The sequence below is a fragment of the Caloenas nicobarica genome, chromosome 25 (assembly GCF_036013445.1).
Source record: "Caloenas nicobarica isolate bCalNic1 chromosome 25, bCalNic1.hap1, whole genome shotgun sequence".
NCBI lineage: Eukaryota > Metazoa > Chordata > Aves > Columbiformes > Columbidae > Caloenas > Caloenas nicobarica.
Genome location: NC_088269.1, coordinates 1,276,821 through 1,297,579, shown reverse-complemented (window position 1 = coordinate 1,297,579; position 20,759 = coordinate 1,276,821). Strand labels below are relative to the sequence as shown.

The 20,759-nt window shown below is 51.0% G+C and overlaps 1 protein-coding gene across 1 annotated transcript; it reads right to left on the bottom strand.

Annotated features, from left to right (window-relative positions):
* Positions 1-26: 26 nt before the first annotated feature.
* LOC135998443 (uncharacterized) lies at positions 27-14,324 on the bottom strand. Its single transcript, XM_065651631.1, is given in 16 exon segments — positions 27-54; positions 100-161; positions 360-481; positions 668-769; positions 1,017-1,153; positions 1,155-1,215; positions 1,302-1,400; positions 1,403-1,494; positions 5,189-5,265; positions 6,825-6,882; positions 8,236-8,374; positions 10,147-10,221; positions 12,807-12,869; positions 13,100-13,207; positions 13,632-13,670; positions 14,255-14,324. Coding segments are annotated over 16 exon segments (1,332 nt in total).
* Positions 14,325-20,759: the final 6,435 nt, after the last annotated feature.

The window sequence follows — 20,759 nt, the reverse complement described above, 5'->3', positions numbered from 1 at the left end:
TACCATGGGCCTTCTGAGCTGCGAGCTCACATTGCCGACTTGCTGGTTCTGAAACTAGAACACAAAATTAAACAACACTTTTAGTCTTTCCCGGATTACCCGGGAGCTCTGGTTTTGAAAATGTCCAGCTCAATCTTCGGGAGCGCCGCTGGCCCTGGGGTCTGTAAGACAATCAGCGGAGCTGCTGGGTGAAAATGGCCGGTGTTTGTTCTTACGCCTTGCCAGCATGGCATGCACCAGTTCAGCAAGCTGGGCAAAGGATTTGGGAACCCCACAGCCCTTCTCTTGCAAGTTGGTGGAGGCGTGGGCATTGATTTTTGTCTTTGTGTGTGTCTGCAGCCCTTGGATGTGACTCTCACCTTGGCAAGATCGGCATCATAACGATCCCGCTGACTCCTGCTCTTCATGGAGTAGCACGGGCTGGCAGACGTGTGCGCCGTGTTGGGGCCCAGCACCCTGGGCAAGGTGTAGGTGCCGGGACCTGCAAGAGGGACGGGAAGGGAAGAAACCTCTGGGGCAGAGACAGGCACCCCACAAAGGCTGCTCAGCGCAGCAGGAAGGATGTCTGCCCCCTTTCCCAACTCACTCTGGTTGAAAAGCTGAGCAGCAGATTGTCACTAGAGGCCACCCCAGCTGCAAGGGTTTCCATCTCCCCGCGGTCACTTACCTGGACCGAGGTCGGTTTTCACGCCCCTGTTTCGGAAGCCCATGGACAGCTCAGGCGGGCACTTAAAGACGTGCCGGTTGGACTTCTCTGGGCTGTAATCGCCTAGGGTAGAGGACGACAGCACAAAAGTGGTGAAGTTCTGGCATTTTTCTCAAGCCAAGGAGGCAATTTCACCAGGAGCTGCTCTCCCTAACAGCTGCAGAAGTGCCAGCTGCCAGAAAACAATGACAGCTCATTGAAAGGGTGAGCTGAGCCTTTTGTACCCATCTATCTTTTGTACCACTGTAGCAGGGAAACGTGAAAATGTATTTGTCTTGTCTGAACAATCAACTGGAGGAATGTTACTCACTTGGTCCAGGTGTGATGTCCGTCTTTATCCTGGGAAGTCCAGCGACGGCGTAGGCTGGAGCCACGTACTTCCCAGTCCTGGTCATGGAGGGCTCCACATAATAGCGAGGGCCTGGGGAGCAGCCGCCTTCCGCAGGATCTTGCCCCTCTGCATGTGTACACGGGGGCTTTGACTTTGGTGGGGTTGTGGTTGATGTAACCTAGGAAGAGAAGGGAAGTGGGTTTGTAGCTGATTTTACCACGGGTGTGCTCAACGTGCCACACACCACTCTGATCCTTGTCTTACCCGTTGGGCCCTGGACCGAGTATTTGGGTCCAGGGCTGGTGAACTGGGCTGTGATGGGGCCCCGTGGGCGGTGAGGTCTCCAAGTCCCCAGGAAAGCAGAATCGTGTCTTGGTACTTTGGTTTGTGCCTTAGTAGTTCTGAATCACTGTTCAAATGATTGTGCTGTACAGTAATAGTGAACCTTGCAATGGAACTTTGTTAAATCGCACTTTTCCGACATCATATTAAACCCACTTTTGCTAATACCTTTGACAGTGGTTCATTAAACAATCTCAGTCACCCATTGGTGACATCTTGGTCCCGTACCATGCAAGTCCTGTCTCATCAGAGAACACCAAACCTCTTGAGAAGAGATTTTGCAATGAGGGTGTCGAGACCCCTTGCCCAGAGCAGTTGTGGATTCCCCCCCACTGGATTTGTTCAAGGCCTGGGGATGCAAATCCCAACGTGCACAATGGAGCTCATGGCTGCTGCTGAGCTATGGCAGGGAAGAAGCAGTCTCAGGACTTCACCTGTCTCAGCCGCGGCAGTCGAAAGGGATGAGGACGGCAATGTCTGCGTCTGCCTCGTCTCTGCGGCACAGAGGGTGGCGAGCAGTGAGGGCAGCCAGAGATGTGGCAAGAGAGGTTGAGGTGGCAGCAGCCAGGGCGCCCTGGGGACAGCCGGGGATCATCCTGGAAATGCTTGGTGACTTTGGGAGGCTTTGCGATTGCATCAGCTGGTGATGCGGGACTCGGGACGTCCGGCCTGCCGGGTCAGATGTTTCTGAGATCTGCTCGTCCTGTCTCCATGTGTATTTTGAGGGTGCACATGAGACAGATTTTGCACATCAGCAGAGACTGGGGGAGCTTTCCAAAGCACCTGGGTTTTACACTGTCCTTGCGCTCAGTGACAGAGGTGACAAGTGACACAGCGGTCACACAGCACTGCTGGGTAGCAGAGGCTCTGCCTGCTGAGGCAAACTAATATTTCCAGATTCATTATTCTATGACTGTTGGATGGCCATTTGGGTTAAAAAGCAGAAGAAAAGCATTTCCACTATACAACCTCAGCCACCACTTCTACAGTTGTCCATGTCAAGGACCCACAACCACTGTATTACAAAAGCTGTGACAGCTATAAAAAGTACCCTATCCTCCCCAATTCATTATTTCCTCATACCCTCCAATTACCACAGGAACAATCTTGCTCTAATGGCCAAGTCCAACCCTCAGCACAGGTGTTGGGATTCTCAGTCCCCTGTGACTCCCAAGATGCAAACTCAGTCTTTTCCTTTGCAGTCTGTTCTGTAACAGTGATTACCTCAAAACATGCGCCTAACTTTGAGCAGGGAACCTACAAACAGCTCTGATGAAGCGCTGTTTGGTTAAATGAACATTCGGATCTCCTGCAGTTGGGTTTCCCTGGTGTAAGGCACAAGTACATGCACATGTGGCCAGCAGGAGGGAGCAGAGCTGCACAGAGTGAAAGGCGCAACTTTACTGACTGCATTTCACATAATCCTACAGGATTTAAAAAGAAATCCCATCGGCATCATGGGTGTATTTTTGTTGCTGTGGGAAGTTTCTTTGGTGTGTAAGTATCTGACGTTTCCTTTTCTTTCACTCATGTACGTTTGGCATTAAAACATACATACTAGTGCTAAAATATTTCTTTCCAGTCTCTGCTGGAAAGGGAGTTAAATAGAGAAATGCCAATACCAAACCAGAGCAGGGCATGATGAGAGCTGAAAGATTCTGTTAGGATAGTGTCTAATGACTATCAATAAAGTGAAAATCCCTCCTCAGCTTTGATTCTTGCCTTTTCTGTCATATTTAGTCTCAGCCTGAGTAGAAGGAGAGCTGATGGTGTGTAAGGGGATCCCAAGAACTTGTGTAACAGCAAAAGGAAAGAGATGGGCAGCAACAAACTGCTGTCTGTCTCCTCTGCAGGGACTGGTGTGTGCTAATGCAGGGAATGCAGCTGCTTTGGCCTGAGATGGGCCGAAGTGAACTCTGTCTCCTCTCCAACTGCTGCAGAATAAACCTCTGGGGATGGGTGAGAGGGGAACAGAAACTGCGGGACCTTGCATGGCTGGTGTTCTGAGAGAGAGATTTGTATTCACAGGGTAACCCAGGGCATCCTGCCATTTTCATTAGAGCAGAGGAAATACAGGACTCTAGGAACAGAACAAATCTGTAAATCCTACAAATTAAGACACCTCTTCCCTAAAAACAAGGCAAATTCATTGCAATGTCCTGCTTTTCTTCGACCTCTCGTGCACGTGAAACAAGATTTTGAATGTGAGGCATGTTTCCCTGGACCACACACTGACACTCGCTCTCCTCTATGGCTGCACCCTGTGTCAAGATCAGGCTTTTGAAAGAGCATTTGAAGGGCTCAAAAGGGTAGATACAATCAAACTATGTTTCTGGATGTGCTCGTAGATAATGAAGGGTACAGTAATGAGAAAGTAGCCGGATTCAATCCATGCTAAGGCGCTTCGTTGAAAGCTGTGGTCAACAATTGACCTGTTTCTGCATTAGAATCATCAGGAAGGGAACTCTTGGCAGAGGAGATGCCAGGGAAGAACAGCATGAGGGTTGGCTTCGTGCAGGTGCGATCGGGCATCCGCACGTGGTTCCAGAAAGGTGAGAGTTTCAGACCTTGGTGTTGGCACAGCAGTAGTTCAGCTGCACAAGATTCAGGGCATTAAGTCTAGTGCAGACTCCTTCGTTGTAGATGGATTGGAGTTCTTTACAAACAAGAAAGGGAGTGTGAAAAGGAGATCGACTGGTGGAGTAACTCCCTGGTGTGTGCCAGGCAGAAAGGCCCCAAGGGGGAACCCCCCAAAAGGTGATGGACCCCCTGCCCTGTCGGACAGAGGGGGAAGCCCCGAGACAGTCCCTGCCCTGTCGCTCTCGGGCAGAGATAGGGGACCCAAAAGCTGAGGAGGGTTGGAAGCAAGTTCCAGTTAGGCGTCACGGGCAACCCCCCTGTCTACCTGCTTTGCTTCCCCAGGTGCCCCTCCGTAATAAGTTTGAGGGCCTGGATATTGAAGAAGATGTAGGTGGGGATGTGGTGCAAGGGCCTCCTACAAGGTCACATAGGAAGAGGCGATTGACTCCACACCTCAAGACTGCATCCGATAAAAAAGAAAGAAGGGTAATCGTAGTAGGCAATTCCCTTCCGAGAGGGACAGAGGGCCCGATATGCAGAGTTGACCCTCATCATCAGGAAGTTTGTAGCCTACCTGGTGCCCGGATCAGGGACATCACCAGGGCACTTCCCAACCTGGTGCACCCAACGGACTGCTACCCACTACTGATCTTGAGACAGATGGGGAGGAAGCTGCATCCCGTAGTCTGAGGGAAATGAAGAAAGATTTCAAGGCCTTGGGACGAATGGTGCAAGAGTGTGGGGCTCAAGTTATCTTCTCTTCCCTCTTTCCATTTTCGGGTGATGATGTGGGATGGAATAGAAAATTTAAGTCCGTAAATGATTGGCTTCGAGACTGGTGCTACAGGCAGGGCTTTGGATTCTTTGATAACGGCTGGTTTTATAAGACACCAGTCCGGACGGTGATACGTGGGAAAGGTTTATCCCACAGGGGTAAAAGGATGCTGGGACAGAAATTAGCAGGGCTCATTTGGAGGGCTTTAAACTAGATTTGAAGGGGGATGGGGTTGTAGCTGGGCTTGCATCGGTGGGGCTGCATGCTGGAATCAGTAAAGACCAGGAGGCCCCCCACACCCCTAGGGTGAAATCAGTGTACTCGGCTCGCTCCCTGAAGTGCCTGTACACCAATGCGCGCAGCATGGGGAATAAGCAGGAGGAGTCAGAAACCTGCGTTCAGTCAGGAGATTCCGATCTGGTGGCAATTACAGAGACATGGTGGGCCAGCTCACATGACTGGAATGTGGTCAATGATGGCGATGTCCTTTTCAGGAAAGACAGGCCAGCCAAGCGTGGTGGTGGAGTTGCTCTTTACGTGAGAGAGCAACTACAATGTAGAGAGTACTGTCCAGGTGCAGTTGAGGAGCGAGTTGAGAGTCTGTGGGTGAGAATTAAGGGGCAGGCTGGCAGGGTTGATACTGATGTGGGTGTCTGTTACAGGCCAGCAGATCAGGGTGAGGAAGTTGATGAGGCCTTCTATGGGCAGCTGAGAGCGGCCTCACAGTCACAGGCTCTGGTTGTTATGGGGGATTTTAACTCCCCTGATGTTTGCTGGAAGGACTACTCAGCCAGCCAGCCACCGTCTAGGAGGTTCCTCCAGTGCATTGATGATAACTTTCTGATGCAAATGGTGGAGGAACAGACTAGGAGAGGTGCGCTGCTGGATCTCGTCCTCACTTACAAGGAGGGTCTGGTTGAAGCAGTAAAGGTGGAGGGCTGCCTTGGTTGCAGTGACCATGAAATGGTGGAGTTGAGGATCTCGTGTGGCGGGAGCAGAACAGCAAGCAGAATTGCAACCCTGGACTTCAACAGGGCCAACTTTGGCCTTTTCAAACAATTGCTGGGGGAAATCCCGTGGGCCAGGCTGCTTGAAGGTAAAGGGGCCCAAGACAGTTGGTTAACATTCAGGGACTGCTTCTACGAAGCTCAAGATCAGAGCATCCCGGCACGTAGGAAGTCAAGGAAGGGAGCCAGGAGACCTGCGTGTTTAAACAGGGAACTGCTGGGTAAGCTCAAGTGGAAGAGGAGAGTTTACAAATCATGGAAGGAGGGGCTGGCCACTTGGGAAGAATATAAGGCTGTTGTTAAAGGATGTAGGGAGGCAACTAGGAAAGCTAAGGCCTCCTTAGAGTTAAACCTGGCGAGAGGGGTCAAGGACAACAGAAAGAGCTTCTTCAAATCCATGGCAGATAAAACTAACAGCAGAGGCGATGTAGGCCCACTGAGGAGTGGAGTGGGTGCCCTGGTGACAGAAGACACAGAGAAGGCAGAGTTACTGAATGCCTTCTTTGTCTCTGTCTACTCTGCCGGAGGCTGTCCTGAGGAGCCTCGTACCCCTGAGGCTCCAGAGGAAGGCAGGGCAATGGAGGAGTTTGCCTTGGTTGATGAGGACTGAGTTAGGGAGCAATTAAGCAATCTGGGCGTCTGTAAATCCATGGATCCAGATGGGATGCACCCACGGGTGCTGAGGGAGCTGGCTGAAGTCATTGCTGGACCACTCTCCATCATCTTTGCCAAGTCTTGGGAAACGGGAGAGGTGCCCCCTGAGGACCGGAGGAAAGCAAATGTCACTCCGGTCTTCAAAAAGGGCAAGAAGGAGGACCCGGGCAACTATAGACAGGTGAGTCTCACCTCCATCCCTGGGAAAGTGACGGAACACCTCATCCTTGGTGCCATCTTAAGACATATCAAGGATAAGAGGGTCATCAGGGGCAGTCAACATGGCTTCACCAAGGGCAAGTCGTGCTTGACCAACCTCATAGCCTTTTATGAAGACGTAACAAGGTGGATTGATGATGGCAGAGCAGTGGATGTGGTCTGCCTCGACATCAGTAAAGCATTTGACACCGTCTCCCACAGCATCCTCACGGCTAAACTGAGGAAGTATGGACCGGAAAATCGGGTAGTGAGGTGGACCGCAAACTGGCTGAAGGAGAGAAGCCAGAGAATCGTGGTCAATGGGGCGGAGTCTGGTTGGAGGCCTGTGTCTAGTGGAGTCCCTCAAGGGTCATTTCTGGGACCAGGATTATTCAATATATTCATCAACGACTTGGATGAGGGAATTGCGTGTACTATCAGCAAGTTTGCTGATGACACCAAGCTTGGAGGAGTGGCTGACATGCCAAAAGGCTGTGCTGCCATGCAGCGAGATCTGGACAGGCTGGAGAGTTGGGCAGGGAAAAATTTAATGAAGTATAACAAGGGAAAATGTAGAGTCTTATATCTGGGCAGGAACAACCCCAGGTTCCAGTATAGGTTGGGGAATGACCTATTAGAGAGCAGTGTAGGGGAAGGGGACCTGGGAGTCCTGGTGGACAGCAGGATGACCATGAGCCAGCACTGTGCCCTTGTGGCCAAGAAGGCCAATGGCATCCTGGGGTGTATTAGAAGCGGGGTGGTTAGTAGGTCGAGAGAGGTTCTCCTTCCCCTCTACTCTGCCCTGGTGAGACCTCATCTGGAATATTGTGTCCAGTTCTGGGCCCCGCAGTTCCAGAAGGACAGGGAACTGCTGGAGAGAGTCCAGCGCAGGGCCACGAAGATGCTGAAGGGAGTGGAGCATCTCCCTTATGAGGAAAGGCTGAGGGAGCTGGGGCTCTTTAGCTTGGAGAAGAGAAGACTGAGGGGTGACCTCGTTAATGTTTATAAATACATAAAGGGTGGGTGTCACGAGGATGGAGCCAGGCTCTTCTCGGTGACAACCAACAGTAAGACAAGGGGTAATGGGTTCAAGCTGGAACACAAGAGGTTCCACTTAAATTTGAGAAGAAACTTCTTCTCGGTAAGGGTGATGCAAAAGTGGAACAGGCTGCCCGGGGAGGTTGTGGAGTCTCCTTCTCTGCAGACATTCAAAACCTGCCTGGACGCCTTCCTGTGTAACCTCATCTGGGTGTTCCTGCTCTGGCAGGGGGATTGGACTAGATGATCTTTGGAGGTCCCTTCCAATCCCTAACATTCTGTGATTCTGTGATTCTGTGATTCTGTGAAGAAAAGCAAGCACCAGGACATAAGGTGTTAAATGATCTGTGTGCTCTTTGGCAGCCCTTAATACCAGGCACATCGCACTCGTGTTTTAATCAAATTGAGCCATCTCAAGTACCAAAGCAATGACGAAAGCAAAGCAAGCAGCGAGGGGGTGGAAATGGTGCTGTGTCCAAATGCAACAGCCTGCACCTGATCCGTAGAGCACCTTTGTCATACAGGGTTTGCAGACAATCAGCCTGCAGTAAGGTTCCAGTTTATATCAGTTCGTTACAGAGAGAATTCATCTAGTTGTACTCACCGGCAACTGGAGAAGCCACTACGGATGTGGACTCTGCACACGTTGAAGATGTCAGGTCCGTAAATCCTGAGGTCAGGGACAACTGTCTGGCCGAGGACGAATGTGATCACCTGTGTCGGTCGTCCTTGACACTTCAGACCTGAAACACCAAAGAACAGAATGCAGCAAGATCAGTGCCTTGGTCCATTGAATGCTGTGCATGTTTCTGTGTCTGGATGATGACTCGGTGTTTGGTGTTTTTGGTGTATTTGGTGTTTTGGGTGTATTTAGTGCGGGCTTTTCATCCCCTGGGTGACTCTGGGGCCCTTGGCAAGCGCTGAATTCAGCTCCTGTGGCGGATGTTTCTGAGGGAGTCCAGGTGCAGGGAGGCTAAAGAGAGCAAGCTGCAAACCTAAACCTTTAAAATTAGGGTGGGGTTTTATCCAAGGGTTATCTACAATGACACAAACCCATTATTTATAAATATATAAAGGGTGGGTGTCACGAGGATGGAGCCAGGCTCTTCTTGCTGACAACCAACAGTAAGACAAGGGGTAATGGGTTCAAGCTGGAACACAAGAGGTTCCACTTAAATTTGAGAAGAAACTTCTTCTCAGTGAGGGTGACGGAACGCTGGAACAGGCTGCCCAGGGAGGTTGTGGATTCTCCTTCTCTGGAGACATTCAAAACCCGCCTGGACGCCTTCCTGTGTAACCTCACCTAGGTCTTCCTGCTCTGGCAGGGGGATTGGACTAGATGATCTTTGGAGGTCCCTTCCAATCCCTAACATTCTGTGATTCTGTGATTCATTAAAACCCTCCACTGCAAGCACCCTTTTTGATCTCACCCAGAAGCCCTGAACCACTGAGGGAAGTACATCAAAGCTGGGCATCAGGTTTCTGTTCGTTGTGGAAACGAGGCAAATTCTGTCAGACATCAGTTCAGCTGCAACAAAGCCCTGGAAAATAAAGTTATTGAGAACTAGGAATTCAGTTTTTCAATACTTAAGATTGGAATTAAAAATTGCATTCAAATAGTAATAAATGCAGAGGTTTTTTTCCTCAAACTTGGACTCAAAATGTTAAGACTAAAGAAACAAGTCCTGTATTTTGGTCAGCTTTAGCAGAGCTAGTCTCGCTGTACATTTTCTGAACACGCTTGCTCCTTGCCGCTCACTGTGTTGAAGTTCCAAATGGTTTTCCATGTCCCAGATTCGCTCCTTTGCCGGCCACGTGCACTTCCCTTTTGATGCTCAGGATTTGGATGCTGCCATTAACCCTGATTTCCCTGGTGACTTGCTGGTTCTGAAACTAGAACACAAAATTAAACAAGACTTTTAGTCTTTCAAGTTAGTCAGTTCTCTCCCCAAAGCTTTAGAAAATTGCTCTTTTAACAGAAGAAATGTGGGTTCACCATAAGCGCCTAGAGTGACCAGAATATTGTCAAAATGACAGATGGTCATCTGGAGGTTTTAGAGGTTTATGCATGAAAGAAGTTTCAGATTTCTCTGTGCCCAAGGGGTGGGACAGAAACAGCAGCAAGGTGTGTGTGAGCTGGTCCCTGTACTCACGTATTGAGCGAGGGCTGGAGTCGGCAAGAGTCCGAGCAGGACCGTCAGTTCTCTCCCCAAAGCTTTACAAAACCACTGCTTACAATAAATAGGCAATTCAACCCTGTGGGGGTCTGTTACTTTAGGTGGCAAGAATAATTTTTTTCACCTTACCTCAGCTTGTTTTCTGTGATGTAGATTCTTATTGAAATCGGTGCTTGTTCAGTGAGGGAGGTTCATGAATACTTCACTTTCGTGTCACGTTGCTCAATTTTCTTTTGTGTGCAAACTAAGCCTGTGGCAGGGACTCTCTGTAAAGACTGCAGAATTACTTGTCACCAGCACATTATTTTAAAAGAGAGGGTTTTCCTGTCCAAACTCACTTTTGCGCAGTCCCGCAAGCGGGCGCAGGGCAGGGGCAGAGGCGGCGGCGGGAGACGCTGAGGGGCCGCCGGGCCCTGAGGGGAGAAAAACGGGCGGGAAAAACGGCGGGAAGAGGCGGCTGAGGCGGCGGCGAGGGCCCCACACCTTTATGGAGTTCCAGCTGGATTAGTTTACAGCAGCTGAAGTATTTTTTTCACAAAAGACTCTTGCTAGACCTCTCGTTGGTGTCTCGAATGAGAATATCTCTTTTTCTGTTTAAAAACCAAAAATTCCCTCAGAGATCAGGTTGTCTCAGCATCCTGAATGTGAGAAAAGCAGAGCTGAGGAGAAAGTCCTGTGACTTTGGAATGCTAATGGGTGGCCTTTGGAATGGAAATGACAATTTGAATTAAACGAGGGAAGGTGAAGAGCTGTATTTTCCAGGCAGCCCAAGTTACTGAAGTGATGGTTGTAGATCACGGGAGTTGTGTTTAGTGATAAAGCTCAGGTCTCCTCCTTGTTGAGCAGGATCTTTTTTGTAAGGTGAGCAGCTCCCATTTTCTGCACTGTTGAGAGTATCTATATATCTATGTCCAGACACGGAGAGTTTGAGAGTCCCGGTATTGGCGTCTCTTCAGGTTCAGCAGAGCCTTTGCTGTCATGTCTCTGCTCAGCAACCTCTTTTGGAGTCCCCTTCTCTTCCTCATCAGTCTGAACCTGAATCAATTTAAATCTGAATAATTATGATCATTGTGAAAAGTAACGAGAGCCCCATCAGAGCAAGAAACCTGCCAGAATGCGATATGCCAATTAAATTCCCGTGGTCTGGAAGAAGCAAACACTTTGCTTCATTGGTTAGTGCTGTAGGCTGGAATATGGAATTCCCTTCTGACAGACAATTCAATGCTCAGGAACTTATTTTGATCCTTATTTTGAAATGGATTGTATTTAATCACCCACTACGTGGATACAAAAAGTGCCACTTTCCTGTGGGACCAGTATTACAGCACTCTGACACATGGCATTGGACACATCTCAAAACAAAATCATAAAATATAGTAGTAAATAGCAGCAAATTAATATGGCAAGTCTCCCAGAAATTATATACTTTGAAGTAAAGGTAGCAAAGCATCTTTGTTTCAATGAAACTGAATACTATTGAAAGATTAACAACATCAGCAGACTGCCAGGAAACTACTTTGTTTTGGTGAAAAGGTTTATTTCAATGAAAACGTTTCAGTTAGTGAACAAAGCTGAATAAAGCACTGAAGTTGTTCCCTCGAGGCCTTCAGAAATTAGCATGGCCCGTGATGCAAACATAACTAATGTGGACTTCCTTCATGAGTCTAATTTCCATTTTTCACACACATACGTATCTATTAATGTGGAATCTAAGAAAGGCAATTTCTCAGGTCTCTTGCTCCATACATTGCAATGACTGACAGAAGGAAATCGCAGCTCATAGAAAGAAATGGCAGCACACGGTTCGGCAGCACGTGGTTCAGCAGTAGTTTCCTGTCTTCTGTCCAGCTTTAATGGTTACTGTAGGACACGCGGTTAATTTAAGCTTCTACTGGAATCAAAAAGCTGGGAGATGCACTAAGCATCATAATGTGTGATGTGATGGTAAAAATGGGAATTGATGGACATGAAGTCCAAGTCATTTAGTGAGAAGCCTCCAAGGTTCCCTCTCTCTGCAGCTCTCCCTCCTGGCCCAGCTCCGCAGGCTGGTCCCACCAGGGAAGCCGTGTCCCCCCAGCCCGGCGGAGGGTCCCCTGCCCAGCTCCCTGCCCGCTGGCACCACGGGCATCCACCTCCCTGTGTGCCCTGACATGAAGTTTGGCGCAGAACGGGTGAGTTCCCAGGCAAGTGTGCTGCTGAACTGTGTTTATTTCTGTGCCGTGGTCCCAGCTGCCTTGGCCTCGGCCTGGCGGCGCCTGCGGAGAGAAGAGGCTGCTGAGGCCCCGCCGTGGCCACGGTGCCGGGCGGGTGCGAGGCTGCGGGGCAGCGCTGGGCGGGTGCGAGGCCACGGGGCACGCTGGGTGCCCTGTGGGGTGCGGGCACCCGGCTGCACGGGAAAGCTGCAGTGGGAGCTGCAGGGACACCCTGGCCGAGGTGAACATCTGGGCTTTACAGCAGCACCCAACAGGGTGATTTTTGCTTCATGGCTCATGGCCGCCATCTGATACAGGAGTTTGACAACACCCCCCGCGCAACAACTCACTTTTGTCTCCTCCTCCAGCACAGCCAGCATGCACAAAACAGCCCCAGCCCAAACAGGATGAAGCCCAAGCTCGCCACGGCAGTTTCTATGCAGTACTTCCTGCAGGTCGCAGGATCCGTAGTATTTTTTCTATTCTCGACGCTCCCACCTGGAGGAACAATTCTGTACCTTAGTGTTTCGTGCACACTACGGGTGATCTCACACGAGGTCTGACAGCTGTTTGGCCAACTGTCCCTTGGAGCGAGACAGACACAAACGGCCCCTGTGTCAGGGAATGCCACCCCCAGCTCTCCCTCCCCAGGGGACCCACACCCCAGGAGGACACAGTCCGGCCCATGGGGAGACACCTGAACCTCGCTCCCCCCTTTGCCTTTGCTCCAGCACGGGCACAGCTTGCACGCCCCTGGCCTTCAGGACTTGTCTCCCACTTCTGGCCCCTGCAAGGCCACTCCATACCTGGAATCTTGTCAAGAAGGTCTTTGAACCCCGCCTGGCGGGCTTCCCCAGGGTTGGACAGCTCTGCCAAGAATCAGAGAAAGGTAAAGCCTCAGCAGAGGATGCAGGAGAACGGGGCAGGTTCCCCCTGTGCCGTGCTCCATCTCTCAGCTCATCCCTTTGGACCTCAGTGCACAGGAGGGATCCCCTCCCTTGTGCCTGGGGGGACTCACCACAAGAGTTTGGCTGCTGAAGAGCCTGCAGACACAGGGATTTTGGTTTATGACACTGGATGACCAGAGGACAGCAATTACCTGGCATGCCTCCTGACTTCATTGCCAACATGCCTTCATCGTAGATCGGCACTACCTGACCGCCTCCTTTCTGAAACGCCCCGGTCTCCACAGTCTCATGGCCCAGGTCTTTAGAAAGAAACAGAATCAGTTTAATTAGAAGTAACCTCTTCAAGAACCAATATCCAGTATCTAAACCTCCACTTCCCAAGTCTTCTGCTATAGAGCGATATATACCCACCATGCTCTACTTTGTCCAGTTCCTTCAGGACTTGGGTCAGGACCGATGGACGCCGGGCAGATTTTAGTCTTTCTGCCTTAGGCTTTGTTCTTTGAGGACCTTAATTGAAAATATAAAGTTAAATTCCTGAGAAATAAAATACTGAACACGAGTGCTTAGCCCGTGAACTCAGCCAAGCCTGAGCACTCACCCTTGCCATGCCAGGTGAGCTGCGGCGCGGGACCCACCCGAGGAGCTGGAAAAGCCCTCCCTGTGCTCACACCTGCAACTGATCAGCCACGAGAAGTGTCCATCAGACATTGTGATACACACCACAGAACGGCTCGTTCTGCACAGTCTCGTAGCCCAGGTCTTTAAAAAGAAACGGATTCAGTTTAATTAGAAGTAACCTCTTCAAGAACCAATGTCTTCAGGAGGCAGTATTTCTCAAAATACATTGATAACACTCAGAAACAAAGCCTGGGCATTTGAGGGTGTCAGTTCAGTTGGGGAAGGCACCCTTCTAAGAAGCACGTGTCTAAACCTCCACTTCCCAAGTCTTCTGCTCTAGAGTGATATATACCCACCATGCTGCACTTTGTCCAGTTCCTTGAGGACTTGGTTCAGGACTGATGGATGCTGGGAAGTTTTCCGTCTTTCTGCCTTAGGCTTTGCTCTTTGATGACCTTAATGAAAAGTAGAAAGTTAAATTCCTGAGAAATAAAATACTGAAAACGAGTGCTTAGCCCGTGAACTCAGCCAAGCCTGAGCACTCACCCTTGCCATGCCCGGTGAGCTGCGGCGCGGGACCCACCGGAGGAGCTGGAAAAGCCCTCCCTGTGCTCACACCTGCAACTGAACAGCCACGAGAAGTTTCCATCACACACTGTGATACCGTCATCACTGAATAGCTTTGAGCTGGCAGCTCCCAAAGGAAGCGAAAAGCCATGACGTACCCATGAGACTGCCCCGAGTGTCAGCCCTGGAAGCCAGCTGGTACCCTGGATATCCATTGCGTGCCGCCATGTCTGCAGACAGACACAACAGAGAAGCTCCCAGGAAATATTTCAATGGACATCTTCAGAATATTAAACCCTAAATGCTCACTCGTTCAAGCAACAGACCTGAGGGATCGCCGCGATGCTTCTGGATGAGAGCCGGCTGTGGAGTCGCAAGTCCATTGGCTACAGGCACATCTGGAATCAAGCACATTCCGTTAGATCTTCTTATCTGCTTCTTTCTCAGAGACCTGTGGTGACTGGAGGGGGTGTCAGTTAATGACGTGGGACCCAGACGTGGGTGGAGGTTTCCAAAGCTGCAGAGGGGCCAGGGTGACCTGCTTTCTGGCACCTGGCAGCTCTCCAAATACTGTTTGCAGGCCGTGTGTAACACCCGTCAAGGGCTGGATGGCCCAACACACGGATCCTCGGGGATTTCTTACTGGGAGATCTCTGGGCTGAGTGCTGGTCCCCGCCTGCCCGCCTACCGGCTCCCCGTTGTCCGCATGGCGCAGCCCCGACCCCCTGGGCTTGCAGGGCCACGAGGAGGAGGATAAAGAGGAGCGAGGGGTTTATGGGCCCCCACGCCTGCATCGTGGCACTGCCACTGGCTGTGCCACAAGTGCCGCTGCTGCTGCTGTGATCACTGCCGCTGCTGCAGCAAATGCTGCTACTGCCAATGCTGCTGCTGCTGCTGCTTTGGCCACAGCCGCCGCTGCTGCAAATGTTGGCGCTTCCGCTGCTGCTGCTGCTGCAAATGCTGCTGCCGCTGCAAATGCTGCTGCCGCCGCTGCTGCCGCTGCCAGCACTGCCGGAGTGGTGTCCGTGCACAGCACTCCACACCAGGGTGTGACACAGCGCGGCTCTGTGACCTCACAGCCCAAGGTGCAGCCCAGGATACCATGGGCCTTCTGAGCTGCGAGCTCACACTATCAACTCACATCCAAATTTTCATCCCCCAGGGCTACTCCCTGGTCTCAGAAATTCTCCTCCCTGCACTCCAGGGTGCTCCTGGATTCCTGCAGCTCGCTGTGCAGATGTTGCGGTAGTTCAAGCGCCCCAGCAAGACAAGAGCCTGCGAGCACGATGGTCGACTTGAGATATTTGGAATATATCTGTGATCTTAAATCTGGGCAGTTTTATTACATGGGCTTTAGAGTAGTCATGAGTTTTCTTCACACCTGGTTTCAGCATCATATAGATTTATAGATGCCATATTTCAAATGGAGTAAAACTTACAGGAATTGATGCTCCTTGGGTTCACGTTCAAGCCATAGAGTGGAATGTCCCGTTGTACACAGACTTCTTCATTGCTCTGGCATCCTTAAAAATGCTCTTTTCTTGTGTTGGTAGGTGGGGACTTGAGTCAGACAATACCCGCTCCAAAGACCCAAAGGCCTTAGCAAGCAGGGCTGCATAGTGTGGTATGGATCAGTGTCATGGTATAGATCAGTGTTATGGTATAGATCCACTTCATGCCTGCTTCTCAGGAAAGAAAGTTTTGTGCAAGCTGATAGAGAAGTCAGCTGGTAACATCCGATGAATTTGTCGCTTTTCCCAAGGAACAAGCGCCAGGACGAGAGGAAACGGCCTCAAGTTGCGCCAGGGGAGGTTGAGGTTGGATCTGGGGAACAATTTCTTCCCCAAAGGGCTGTGGGGCAATGGAACAGGCTGCCCAGGGCAGTGCTGGAGTCACCATCCCTGGAGGGGTTGGACAGACGGAGATGAGGTTCTCAGGGACACGGGTTAGTTCATCCGCGCTTGACTGGCCTTTGCACTTTCTTTGCAAAGGGAACTTGGAGGAATCTTTTTTGAATTTGTAATTCTTTTTCCCTGATCATCAGAATTCCTCTAGATCTTCAACATGTGTATAAAAATATTTACACATTTCCTGTGAAGCTCAGAAGTTTGAAACATGGGAGGAAAAGGTGCGTGAACCTCAGGTGAGGTGTCTCTACCCCAGGGGTGCCTGAGGCAGCAGATGTTCTCAAATGTCTTGAGTTTGCACCGGACACTGGCAGAGGAGACGAACTGGAGCTGTCTCTCTGAGCAACACATTGTTTTATTCAGGACATCCCAAACATCGAGGATCAGGGGAGTCGTGTACACGGAATGGCGCAGTCCAAAGGTGGCTGCAGGCGCCTGGGGCTTGATCAGCTCCACCTGGAAGGGGTAAAGGAGAAAAAGGTGACCATGGGAACTTGTCATCGCTTGTCTGGGTGCCTGTTGCCCTGCCCGTCCCCCTGAGCCCAGTGCCGTTTCTGGACAGTCGCTTTGCGTATCTCTCTGTCTCCTTTTGGTCAGGGCTGGCTGTGGGTGCAGCGGAGTTCAGCGTCCTGACCCAGCAGACTTGTCCTCAGCAACGGCCGTCTGCCAGAACAAGGGTGCCGATGTGCACTGGCCGCTCCTCATCGCACACCGCTGTATGTGTGCCTTGCAGCCTCCAGCTCGCTGCACCTATTGCTGCAGCACGCTTGTTGGAAACCTCAAGTATTAGCAGAGCACTCAAGGTGTCCTGAGGCTGTGATTCATTGGATTTCCTTCACATTTGGGGGATGTATGTGAACAAAAGAGAAAAACAGTTTAGCAGGAGGTAAAAGACATCCATTGAGTTTGTGTTTGCAGACAGTAAAACAAAAACCTAGTTTTCAGCAGCAAACAAACTGAAGAGCTTTTCACAGCTGGTGTGAAAAGCTGAGGTGAGCTGAGCTGGGTCTGAGTCCAGAGGATGTCGAGCTCCAGCCAGACTTTGCTAGATTCCCCTCTCCTCCAAATTTGACTTCCCGGCATTAGGAAGGCAGGGACCTGTCTGCTTGTCCCTTCTGAGGAGTGGCCTCCTGAAGAGCTCGCAATGTATGAGCCCGTAACATTTGCTGGCTGAGACATCGGAAGGGAAAAGCAGTGTTCCTTGCTTTCCCTCTGCTGGGCTGGGGACAAGGGAAGGGACAAGAGGGCTGTCCTGCACCTTGTCACTACAGCAGGACACTGTGCAGCTCCAGGCAGACCCAGCGGAAGGGGAGATGCTTTGGCAAAGCCGCGCTCAGCAGAAGGCGGCCACCTTACCCTTCCCGTGCGGTAGTCCACCGGCCCTTGTTTGACGGTCTTATCTCGGAGCTGAGTTCGGGTTCCCATGGAGTATCCGGGAGCTCTGGTTTTGAAAATGTCCAGCTCAATCTTCGGGAGCGCCGCTGGCCCTGGGGTCTGTAAGACAGTCAGCGGAGCTGCTGGGTGGAAATGGCCGGTGTTTGTTCTTACGCCTTGCCAGCACGGCATGCGCCAGTTCAGCAAGCTGGGCAAAGGATTTGGGAACCCCACAGCCCTTCTCTTGCAAGTTGGTGGAGGCATGGGCATTGATTTTTGTCTGTGTGTGTCTGCGGCCCTTGGATGTGACTCTCACCTTGGCGAGATCGGCATCATAACGATCCCGCTGACTCCTGCTCTTCATGGAGTAGCACGGGCTGGCAGACGTGTGCGCCGTTTTGGGGCCCAGCACCCTGGGCAAGGTGTAGGTGCCGGGACCTGCAAAAGGAACGGGAAGGGAAGAAACCTCTGGGGCAGAGACAGGCACCCCACAAAGGCTGCTCAGCGCAGCAGGAAGGATGTCTGCCCCCTTTCCCAACTCACTCTGGTTGAAAAGCTGAGCAGCAGATTGTCACTAGAGGCCACCCCAGCTGCAAGGGTTTCCATCTCCCCGCGGTCACTTACCTGGATCGAGGTCGGTTTTCACGCCCCTGTTTCGGAAGCCCATGGACAGCTCAGGCGGGCACTTAAAGACGTGCCGGTTGGACTTCTCCGGGCTGTAATCGCCTAGGGTAGAGGACGACAGCACAAAAGTGGTGAAGTTCTGGCATTTTTCTCAAGCCAAGGAGGCAATTTCACCAGGAGCTGCTCTCCCTAACAGCTGCAGAAGTGCCAGCTGCCAGAAAACAATGACAGCTCATTGAAAGGGTGAGCTGAGCCTTTTGTACCCATCTATCTTTTGTACCAGTGTAGCAGGGAAACGTGAAAATGTATTTGCCTTGTCTGAACAATCAACTGGAGGAATGTTACTCACTTGGTCCAGGTGTGATGTCCGTCTTTATCCTGGGAAGTCCAGCGACGGCGTAGGCTGGAGCCACGTACTTCCCAGTCCTGGTCATGGAGGGCTCCACATAATAGCGAGGGCCTGGGGAGCAGCCGCCTTCCGCAGGATCTTGCCCCTCTGCATGTGTACACGGGGGCTTTGACTTTGGTGGGGTTGTGGTTGATGTAACCTAGGAAGAGAAGGGAAGTGGGTTTGTAGCTGATTTTACCACGGGTGTGCTCAACGTGCCACACACCACTCTGATCCTTGTCTTACCCGTTGGGCCCTGGACCGAGTATTTGGGTCCAGGGCTGGTGAACTGGGCTGTGATGGGGCCCCGTGGGCGGTGAGGTCTCCAAGTCCCCAGGAAAGCAGAATCGTGTCTTGGTACTTTGGTTTGTGCCTTAGTAGTTCTGAATCACTGTTCAAATGATTGTGCTGTACAGTAATAGTGAACCTTGCAATGGAACTTCGTTAAATCGCACTTTTCCGACATCATATTAAACCCACTTTTGCTAATACCTTTGACAGTGGTTCTTTAAACGATCTCAGTCACCCATTGGTGACATCTTGGTCCTGTACCATGCAAGTCCTGTCTCATCAGAGAACAGCAAACCTCTTGAGAAGAGATTTTGCAATGAGGGTGTCGAGACCCCTTGCCCAGAGCAGTTGTGGATTCCCCCCCACTGGATTTGTTCAAGGCCTGGGGATGCAAATCCCAACGTGCACAATGGAGCTCATGGCTGCTGCTGAGCTATGGCAGGGAAGAAGCAGTCTCAGGACTTCACCTGTCTCAGCCGCGGCAGTCGAAAGGGATGAGGACGGCAATGTCTGCGTCTGCCTCGTCTCTGCGGCACAGAGGGTGGCGAGCAGTGAGGGCAGCCAGAGATGTGGCAAGAGAGGTTGAGGTGGCAGCAGCCAGGGCGCCCTGGGGACAGCCGGGGATCATCCTGGAAATGCTTGATGACTTTGGGAGGCTTTGCGATTGCATCAGCTGGTGATGCGGGACTCGGGACGTCCGGCCTGCAGGGTCAGATGTTTCTGAGGTCTGCTCGTCCTGTCTCCATGTGTATTTTCAGGGTGCACATGAGACAGATTTTGCACATCAGCAGAGACTGGGGGAGCTTTCCAAAGCACCTGGGTTTTACACTGTCCTTGCGCTCAGTGACAGAGGTGACAAGTGACACAGCGGTCACACAGCACCGCTGGGTAGCAGAGGCTCTGCCTGCTGAGGCAAACTAGTATTTCCAGATTCATTATTCTATGACTGTTGGATGGCCATTTGGGTTAAAAAGCAGAAGAAAAGCATTTCCACTATACAACCTCAGCCACCACTTCTACAGTTGTCCATGTCAGGGACCCACAACCACTGTATTACAAAAGCTGTGACAGCTATAAAAAGTACCCTATCCTCCCCAATTCATTATTTCCTCATACCCTCCGATTACCACAGGAATAATCTTGCTCTAATGGCCAAGCCCAACCCTCAGCACAGGTGTCGGGATTCTCAGTCCCCTGTGACTCCCAAGATGCAAACTCTGTCTTCCTTCACAGTCTGTTCTGTAACAGTGATTACCTCAAAACATGCGCCTAACTTTGAGCAGGGAACCTGCAAGCAGCTCTGATGAAGCGCTGTTTGGTTAAATGAATATTCGGATCTCCTGCAGTTGGGTTTCCCTGGTGTAAGGCACAAGTACATGCACATGTGGCCAGCAGGAGGGAGCAGAGCTGCACAGAGTGAAAGGCGCAGCTTTACTGACTGCATTTCACATAATCCTACAGGATTTAAAAAGAAATCCCATCGGCATCATGGGTGTATTTTTGTTGCTGTGAGAAGTTTCTTTGGTGTGTAAGTATCTGATGTTTCCTTTTCTTTCACTCATGTACATTTGGCATTAAAACACACATACTAGTGCTAAAATATTTCTTTCCAGTCTCTGATGGAAAGGGAGTTAAATAGGGAAATGCCAATACCAAACCAGAGCAGGGCATGACGAGAGCTGAAAGATTCTGTTAGGATAGTATCTAATGACTATCAATAAAGTGAAAATCCCTCCTCAGCTTTGATTCTTGCCTTTTCTGTCATATTTAGCCTCAGCCTGAGTAGAAGGAGAGCTGATGGTGTGTAAGGGGATCCCAAGAACTTGTGTAACAGCAAAAGGAAAGAGATGGGCAGCAACAAACTGCTGTCTGTCTCCTCTGCAGGGACTGGTGTGTGCTAATGCAGGGAATGCAGCTGCTTTGGCCTGAGATGGGCCGAAGTGAACTCTGTCTCCTCTCCAACTGCTGCAGAATAAACCTCTGGGGATGGGTGAGAGGGGAACAGAAACTGCGGGACCTTGCATGGCTGGTGTTCTGAGAGAGAGACTTGTATTCACAGGGTAACCCAGGGCATCCTGC